This window comes from Colobus angolensis, unplaced genomic scaffold (assembly GCF_000951035.1).
Source record: "Colobus angolensis palliatus isolate OR3802 unplaced genomic scaffold, Cang.pa_1.0 Scaffold26, whole genome shotgun sequence".
In the NCBI taxonomy this organism is placed as follows: domain Eukaryota; kingdom Metazoa; phylum Chordata; class Mammalia; order Primates; family Cercopithecidae; genus Colobus; species Colobus angolensis.
Window position 1 is genome coordinate 2,775,635 of NW_012115821.1, and position 10,160 is coordinate 2,785,794.

Here is a 10,160-nt window from a genome sequence, read left to right on the forward strand (position 1 = left end):
TAAATAGGATTGACTAGTCTGAATGCAGAGAAAAGCAATTAGTACATAAAGCACTGTAAAAAATAGTTCTATGAAGAGGTGTAAACGGTAAAGATTTCCTTTGTTTTCTTTTTTTTTTTTTTTAAGACATAGATTCTCACTCTGTTGCCCAGGCTGGAGTGCAGAGTCATGATGCTAGTTCACTGCAGCCTCAAACTCCTCTATTCAAGCAATCCTCCCACCTCAGCCTTTCAAGTAGCTAGGACTATAGGCACGAGCCATCGTGTCCCACTAATTATTTGAAATCTGTTATGGAGACAGGGTCTCACTATGTTGCCCAAAGTGATCTTGAACTCATGGCCTCAAGTGATCCTCCCACCTTAGCCTCCCAAAGTGCTGGTATTATAAGCGTGAGCCATCGTGCTTGTCCAAAGTTTCTTTATTATATGCTTGTGACCAGTGATTGGCTGGTTTGGGACTTTTTTTTTTATAACAAGGCTTCAGTGATAAGCTTAAGTTGTCAAATTCATCTATCCCTACATTTCTAACTATAGAGTGCAGTGTACCTGATTTTATGCTCCCCTCCACCAAAAAAACAAACAAACAAACAAACAAAAAACGTATTAAGCCCATTGCATTTACAGGGGCCCTGAATGAGTACTGTATATTCTTTGTCTCATTTAAGGAAAAAGCCACAATCTCTGTCATCAAGTACCTGCCAATCTATCTGGAAAGAAAGAATGTATTCAAAATTAGGTATTTTATTGAAAATACTTAATAACCAGACTAGGTACAAAACCGCAAGAAGGGATACCAGTTGTAAATATCCGTAACAGTTATACTGGTGCCCAGAGAAGTAGCTCAGCCCTGGTGGCATCAAATACATCAGTGAGCACGCTGATGACAATCTTAACGGGAAGTCATTACATCAGCCCTGGAAGGTTAGAGATTTGGCCACAGAGGAAACTTGGGTGAGGTGGCATCCTTTTAGGTGGTCTGGTTTTTACATTATATATTTCCTAATACCCGGAACTTCTTCATCTAAACTTTGCTGAAAATATTCAAGAGTTTTAGTCCTTGCATTTAAGATATAGGTTTTTGTTTTGTTTGTTTTTTTTTTGAGATGGAGTGTCACTGTCGCCCAGGCTGGAGTGCAGTGGCGTGATCTCAACTCACTGCAAACTCCGCCTCCTGTGTTCAAGCAATTTTCCTGCCTCAGCCTCCCGAGTAGCTGGGACTACAGGCACACGCCACCATGCCTGGCTAATTTTTGTATTTTTAGCGGAGATAGGGTTTCACCATTGGTCAGGCTGGTCTCGAATTCCTGACTTCAAGCAATCTCCCCACCCCGGCCTCCCAAAGTGCTGGAATTACAGGTGTGAGCCCCCATGCCTGGCCAAGATATGGTGTTTTATTTGTAAGTTTATGAGCTCACATCTGAAAAAAACATTCACTACCAGAGCGTATACCATTTGGGTACTTTTATGAGATTTTAGTTCAGCACAGCTGACTCTTCTAGTTTGGTCAGTTGTTGTAAGCCCCTCTAGTGGGTAGCATTTGCATATGTAAAGCAATGTGAACAGCCATAGCTGAAAGAAATAGGACTCCAGAATTCATTGTTTCAGAGTAAAAATTGTTATATCCTTCATCAGCACATTTCACCTACCAAAGCCTAGTTGTATCATCAAATATTATCCTCTGAGTCAAGGTTTCCCAACCTCAGCACCATAGACATTTGGGGCCAAATTGTTCTCTGTTGTGGGGGACATCATATTCTGTGCACTGTAAGATGTTGGCAGCATCCCTGGTCTCTACTCTCTAGATGCTATTAGCACCCTCCCCTCCAGTGTGTTAACCAAAAATGTCCCTAAGCATCACCACATGTCCTGAGGTTGATGATTGGGAGGAGTGGGAGGGGTGCAAAAATCACCACAGGTTGAGAATCACTAAGAAAAATTAAAGGGACTCAGGTTGGGTGTGATGGCTCATGCCTGTAATCCCAGCACTTTAGGAGGCCAAGGCGGGAGGATTCCTTGAGCCCAGGAGTTCAAGACCAGCCTGGGCAACATAGGGAGACCCCATCTCTACAAGAAATTAAAAAATTAGCCACATGTGGTAGCATGTACCTGTTGTCCCAGGTACTCAGAATGTCAAGATTACAGGATCACTTGAGCCCGAGAGGTCGAGGCTGCTGCAGTAAGCTGTGATCATGCCACTGTGCTCCAGCCTAGGTGACAGACCAATACCCTATCTAAAAAAAAAAAAAAAAAATTAAAGGGACTCAAGACTCAATCCTATCCCAAAAATGGCTGCCATAATTGCTTTCTTTTTTATTTGAGGAAGAAATAAGAATTACTCTTTTTCTTTGGGCCAGGCGCCATGGCTCATGCTTGTAATCCTAGCACTTTGGGAGGCCGAGGTGGGTGGATCACAAGGTCAGGAGATCAAGACCTGGCTAACACGGTGAAACTCCATCTCTACTAAAAATAGAAAAAATTAGCCGGGCATGGTGGCGGGCACCTGTAGTCCCAGCTACTTGGGAGGCTGAGGCAGGAGAATGGTGTGAACCTGGGAGGCAGAGCTTGCAGTGAGCCGAGATGGCACCACTGCACTCCAGCTGGGTGACAGAGTGAGACTCCATCTCAAAAAAAAAAAAGAAAAAAATTATTTTTTTTCTCTTTTTCTTTTTTTTTTTTTGTTAAAAACATAACAGATGCCCGTATAGCACTCTTCCCAGGTGAAAAAGGCGAAATGGCATGCTGTGGTCACACACTGGGGATCTTGGAGCCTGGCTGTATTTATGTGTCATTATCTGCCCCTATTTAGCTGTGTGACCTTGGCCAATATACTTAAACCTCTCTGAGTCTCAGTTTTTCTCTTCTGCACAGTGAGGCTAAAATAGCACTGCCCCATGTGGTTGTTGGGAAGACTCAGTAAGATAATAGATGCAACATCTTAGTGCTACAGCTGAGCACTTAGTTTATGCCAGCTGGCCCTGTTGGTGTTAACTGTGCGTATTTGTTGTATGACTGTCACTTCGATAACCTGTACCCTCCTTGAGGGCAGAGACTTTGTCACATAAACATTTGATGGAAAGAAGGTAGATCAATTGGGCTTTATAGAAGCCTATAATTCTGTGAAATTCTGGAAGGTACTAACAGTATATGCACCACATGTACTCTTTCAAAATGAAAAAAGAATACATCAATAATATAGTGATTTTGTTTGGCTTCAAGCAATAATAGCAGGGGGATCCCCCACCATGTGAGTCACTAATGTACCGTCATACACTGCAGCTGTGACTGTCTCAAATGTAGTCATTTCCAGGTGAATTTGCAGTTCAATGATTAACCTATAGGTACTGTGAGTTGCCATTAAAAAGCCAAGCCTCTCCTGACGTCTTTCCTGTCCTGGCCTCGTGTGAAACCTTTAGGTGGCATCTACTTTCATTTCATCAAGATTTAAAAAGACAGTTTGATCCTTTTTGTCCAAGGCTTTCCCTGGGTCTTTCATGCCCCCGGGGAGGTCCTCCTAGCATGTGGCAGGCACACACTCCTCAGCATTTTTGTACATGCTGGGGCACATTCCTCCTTTCCTGGGTACTCGGGGCAGGAGGGAGTTTGCTTTGTCTGCCTGTGGGGTGTGCCGTGACCAGCCCCTCCCTCCTCGTTTATGTCCTCCATGATACAGAAACGGTGAGCAAATTTCCTACCTAGAGGGTGTATCAGGAAACCCCCAATGAAATAGAAATAGAGCAGCCAGCTTTTATAAAGCCTGAAACTCACAGAATTGGAAGTCTGAGTGACACAGATATGTTAACCGAATAACCCAACTGTTTCCCAACAATGGAAAGATGTGGGATCCAGACAGCAGTTTTTGCTTTTGTTTCTGCTATTAAGTGACTGCCCTCCATGTGATAAAATTGGAGAGGTGAACTGAGAGTTCTTCATTACAAATACAGCTGACTTTATTGCTTACTTAATTTTGATTCTGAGCCAGGCACTGGGCTAAGTGCTTTGCAAACATAGTTTCCCTGACCCCTTCTGGCAACTCTCTGAGGTGGGTGTTAGTGGTCCCATTTTACAGATGCATACACTGAGATTCAGGAAAATTAAGCAGCTTGCCAAATACCACACAGCGATAAGTGGCAGTACCAGAATGCTAACCAAGGCAATCTGACTTGGTTCATTTGGTTCTTGTGAGCCCCACAATGGAGGGGCTCTGTCCATTACTTGCTAACAAGAACAAGACCTCGAACATACACGGCACTCAAGAAATATCTGTTGATTAAAAGGAAGGAATGACTCCCAAAGCTACTGAAATACATATCTGAAATACAAGTACCGTGTCTCCAGAAGGTTCTTCTGCTTTTCCTTATAGTGTGTGTGTGTATATATATATATATTTTTTTTTTTTTTTTGCTGAAATTTGACAGTAGCCTCAGATATTTAGGAACCATTGTAATAGCGGGGTGGGACAGGGCAGAGGTGATTTCTTGTAGTTCTTTGAGTGGAATCTAACTATTAATTATAGATTTCAACAAAGTGACTTAAATATTCCACACATTCATTTCATTAAATAAAGTGTAATCATCTGCAGCAAATTATTCTAAAACCATCCATACTTTTTTCACTTTATCTTAGGATTAAGGGAATTTCTTGTGATTACAATATTTTATATAGCTCAGTTTCAAAATATGGCTGGATTCCAGCACTATCTTGTGTGTCAGTTTTAAATTTTTGACACTTTGTTTTTTTAAGATAAGATTTGTTACCTTAAGATAAATTCTCCTCCTGTTGTAATTTCTTGATTATCTCTTTGTTAATGTTATTTATGTTGCTCCTCTTTTAATATTTTATCTATCTGTCTATTTACTTTTGCAATTGCAAAGTAATCCCAGATATTATTCTTCGGTCACTCTTTACTTCCTTCTTTTGATACCAGAGGGCACAACTGATCATTCAAGATGAGCGTAGAGCAGAAAGAAATCTAGAAGACCTAATTTATAGTTTTATTTTCACCTTGCAACTACTTCCCTTTCATCACTAGCAGCATAAATTTTATCTAAAAACAACATAGTGTTCAAACTCTTAGCTACTAGCAGGTGCCACATAGACAATAACAAATACTCATTAATGATTATTATGCTTATATAATGATCACTGTAGAAAACATTCTATTTCCATACTCTTAATTGTATTGCAGGACAAATAAAGCTCCTCTTTCTTTTTTTTAATTTCCAAGAGTGAAAATTTTGGTTTGGGCAAAATACATTTTTCTGTTTTAATATGAAAATTGCAAGTGTATTTGTACATACATATGCATATATTTTATATATATATACACACATACATATATGTAATAGTCCTACCCTATATGGACACCAATATTGTCCAAATAATAGAAAATGGGAAGCATACTTAGCTTCCTTGTATCTTCCTTTAAACTTTGATCTCTTTCTTCAAATACAGATCGTTAGTCTGAAATCCCCTCGTGCCTTTTCTTGTTTTTGAGATGGGTTTTCACTCTCGTTGCCTGGGTTGAAGTGCAATGGTGCGATCTCAGCTCACTGCAACCTCCGCCTACCTGTTTCAAGTGATTCTCCTGCCTCAGTCTCTCAAATAGCTGGGATTATAGGCTCTCGCACCATACCCGGCTAGTTTTTGTATTTTTGGTAGACATGGGGTTTCACCATGTTGGTCAGGCTGGTCCCGAACTCCTGACCTCAAGTGATCCAGCCACCTCAGCTTCCCAAAGTGCTGGGATTGTAGGCATGAGCTACTGCGCCTGACCAAACCACCGCGCCCGGCCCCATCATGATTTTGACCAGAGGGTGCCTTTTATTTATCTTCTAAGATAAACACTGGAGAAAGGGAGGAGAATGAACACCATTCAACTGCCTGCCCTGTGCCAGGTGCTGTCTGAGGCAAGGTGCATGAGCAATCTTTCAGCAAATGAATTCACCTCAGCTCCATTGCCGTTTTTAGAGCTGCATCCTGGCCCTTGGATATGAAGAGTCCAGAAATAAAAAACACAATAGGAGAATGATTTCAGCAATTTCAAAAGAAAAGCCAGCTTATATCCAGCTGCCAGCTAGATCAAGTACCACTACAATGAGAAATATTTTCCTAGCAACTTCAAACATTGAAAAGAATTAAAATGGTAATAATATTTAATGTTTAAAACAGGGACCTTACAACTCATTAGACAGTGAAAATTTCACTCTTGTATAAAATAGGCCAACCTATATTCATTTTATATATATAAACTTTTATTATTTTAATTTTGAGAAATTCCAAGAGTCCTAAAAATATGACAATACCTGTACAACCACTTAAATAGATGTTACTAATATTTTGTCATATTTACTTCATCCTATTTTTGTTAATAAGAGAAAACATTACTAGTGATATTGAAGTTTCTATACAACGTACCCTTCATACCATCTGCCCACAGAAGCAATCACTGAATTTTGTACCATTCCAATCCACATTTATACTATTATATGCACATATATGAAATCATACTTTGCACAAACTTTTAAGATTTCAGGTGGGGAAATGAACTGCTCTCTGCCTTTCATACTTAAAACCCAGTCTTGTTCCCATAACCTTGTGCAAATCCAGTTACAATCTAATTATTTCAAACTCTCTAAGCCGAAGTCCTTCACCTTTTAAGTAGAGTTTTTCCTTGCAGGGAGCATATTTGCTCTCAGTGCAGGGACAGGCTGAATGGAGTCCAAAGCACTAGGGTTTCACATTTGTAAGTGATAAGAGGGGGAGGTGGTGACTTTCAGAGATCATGTTGCAAGTCCAGCCCTGGTTTTTATGTGTGTGGGAATGGACACAAAGGAAAACACGGCTGAGCTGCATTGTAACTCTTCCTGTAGAACCTGTTCATGTCCAGGGTGAGTAAACTAGGGTAGAAATGTCTTCCTAAAACAGCCTCCAGTGAAATTTGTCCTTGGATTCAAAGCAACTTACTTCCCAGGAAGTATCGGGCAAATCCCAGCTGCCCCGCATTTTAGAAAGATCTCTTTTCTGGGAAAATCTGCCACTGAGAACTTTGCCCTCCTCTCTCTGATGGGAGGAAAGAGTAGAATCAGGGAGGTGTCACTCAGTAGAGTTGCTGATGTCAGTAGTGTGTCAGCCGTGGGAGGCTCAGTTTGTGAAATTGAGTTACACCTAAGTGTCTTATGAAACTCAGTTCAGAACTCACCGGAGCTGCCGTCTGGGAGGGGGAGGTTGGAAGAACCCTGAGGTTTTCCCTCACATTTCTGTCCCATTTTTGGAACCTCTGGATTTAAAGAAATGAAAACCTCAAGTTTGTGGAGATTTTAAGAAATGGGTATGTAGCTTTATACTTTTATTAATTCCTCTTTGAACCTGAGTGAGTGTTGTGGTTATAGACAGCTATGTGTGCAGACCACGGAGGGCTGTGTTTTTAGGGTGTACTGGTTAATTACACTGTTTGAAATTGGGGGGTCCAGTCTGAACACTTTTTTTCCCATGCCAGTATATGTATAGAAACCTTCAGCTCATTTTGTTCCTTTACATGATGAGGTTTACATGTCTGTGAAAAGCCTAGGTTCCTGTATGTCAGGAAATGGTTTTGCTGATAGTGCATTGCAGAGAAGTGCTTATTATTTAGACTATTAAAAATAATCTTTTAAGATTCTTTGAACGTAATTTTAAAATCCAGCCAAAGTCTAATAATATAATGAAACCTCTGTGCTGTTATTTTCCTAATCAAGTCTGGGGGCAGAGAAGAGGAATTTGACCATGAAGTCTAAGTTGACAGGACAAACCAAGGCTCAGGATAGTACAATGTCTTATAAAGAGCTTAGGAAGCAGCCCAGAAAACACAGCAAGGCATCCTCAATTCTGTGAATGAGCCGCTTTCTATCAAATTATTTGGTTTTCAAATGCACATTGCTAGTACAGTTTGTTTCTCCCAATCAAACTGACAACAGCAATAGACTATCAGTAGTGTCTATATCAGAGTGTGCAGACATTGCGAGCTATGTTCAAAAACTGGGGGTTCTAGCTCAGAAACCAAGAAGAGGCTCTGGTGTTCCCTTCTACCCCTTCTCTGCCCCCAGTTACTGGTGCTAGGTTTCCGTGGCATTTAGGGGAACTCTCTTCATAGGTAGGAAACTGGTATCTCAGAGAATCACCCCTGCATGGGGGTTCCGTTTTACTTTCACTTTGCATTCTTTTGAAATTCAGTCTCTGATGTTACTGAAATATCCCTTTGAATATCTTTCCATTTAACTATGAAATCAACAACTTTGAGAAGGCTGGTGCTTACTGGAATCTGTGCAGATTTCCTTATTATATAGTTGAGTCAGAGGAAAAATAGTGTACATGTTCTTCCACAGATGGTTGGTTTTATTGTTCAAGGAAGATTTATTGGCGAGGTGAATCTTATTAGTTAAAGATTGCTGTCAGAAGAAGGAATAAAATAGTTTCAGGTCATAGTTGATTTGTAAAAAGGCTGAATCACATATTCATACTTCATCGTATCAGTGTACCTTCTTGGAACTTATAATTGTTTGATTATTAGGCTGATTTATAGACTGAGTAAAAAGAAGAATAAATAACACTGCCTGGCTTTTCTGTTTTCTTTAGTTATTCCAATGGAAACAGCTGGAGAACTTATATTTCCGAGAGAAAAAATTCGCTGTTGAAGTTCATGATCCCCGAAGGTGAGGATCAAAGACTTTTCTCTGTGTGACCCAGTTACTGTACAAATAATGCTGCTATCAACATATGTGTACACGTTTTTATATGAACATATGTTTTCATTTCTCTTGGGTATATACCTAGGAGTGGAGTTGCTGGATCAAATGGTAACTATCTTTAACCCTTTGATGAACAGCAAGCAAGGCTGCTTTTCAAAGTGCTGCACCATTTTACATCCCAAGCAGCAGTATATGTGGTTCCAATGCCGACACATCCTCACTGACACTTGTTACTTTTAGTTTTGTGTGCATGTATAGTTTATGCCATCCTAGTGGGTTGAAGTGGTACCTTCTTGTGGTTTTGATTTGCATTTCCCTCGTGACTAATGATGGCTGAGCACCTTTTCATGTGCTTCTCAGCTATTCGTATATCTTTAGTAGAGAAATGTCTATTCAGATCTTTTGCTCACTTAAAATGTTAGTGTTCTTGGTCATTAAAAAAAAAAAAGAAAAAAAAAGCCAAGTTATCAACATTAACTGAAGTCAGGATGTTGGTTCTCAAATATCTTAGGAGAAATTCTTCTCCCCCACCCCCCTGCCAAGACAGAGTCTCACTCTGTCACCCAGACTGCAGTGCAGTGGTGCAATCTTGACTCACTGCAACCTCTACCTCCCAGGTTCAAATGATGCTGATGTCTCAGCCTCCCAAGTAGCTGGGAGTACAGGCATGCACCACCACACCAAGCTAATTTTTGTGTTTTTAGTAGAGACAGGCTTTCACCAGGCTGGTCTTGAACTCCTGACCTCAGGTGATCCACCCGCCTCGGCCTCCCAAAGTGCTGAACCATGGCACCCGGCCTTAAGAGAAATTATTAATCAGTCCTTAGTGGGAACTTTTCAGTCCCAAGATGGTTATGGATGGTTAGAGGCCAGAGGGATGGGAGGAAATACCTGTGATAAAAAGGTGACCCGAAGAGATAAGCAAAATTCCTACAGAAGAACATTAGTAACGCATCATACACACACAGTCTGTCTGCCTCTTGCCTGTTCTCTCTCTCTTTCACTCCCCCTCCCTCCCTTCTACCCTCCTTTCCCTCTCCCCCTCTCCCTCCTCCTCCTCCTCCTCCTCCTTCTCCCCCTCCTTTTCCCCCCTCCCCTTTCCTTTTTCCATCTGGTGTACAAACAGCACTCTGGACAGTTTTGAACTTGCATATTTTCAGCCATTATTATTAAGTGCATTATCTGATAATGTCAGAGCCAGCCAAATCTACCTAGATTTGAAATGCTCTTTTACCTTGAATTAGGTGCTCATCCCACACTTGGTTGCTGCATCTTTAAAATCTTATCCCGGTCGGGCGCAGTGGCTCACGCCTGTAATCCCAGCACTTTGGGAGGCCAAGCTGGGCGGATCGCCTGAGGTCAGGATATCAAGACCATCCTGGCTAACACAGTGAAACCCCGTCTCTACTAAAAATACAAAAAATTAGCCAGGCGTGGT

General features: G+C 41.1%; 1 protein-coding gene across 1 annotated transcript in view; it reads left to right on the forward strand.

Moving 5' to 3' along the window:
- Nucleotides 1–10,160, forward strand: part of FRMD4B (FERM domain containing 4B) — a 228,034-nt gene that overhangs the window by 190,744 nt on the left and 27,130 nt on the right. The window contains 1 exon segment of the mRNA XM_011947154.1: nt 8,610–8,686. Coding sequence (XP_011802544.1) covers nt 8,610–8,686 — 77 coding nt within the window.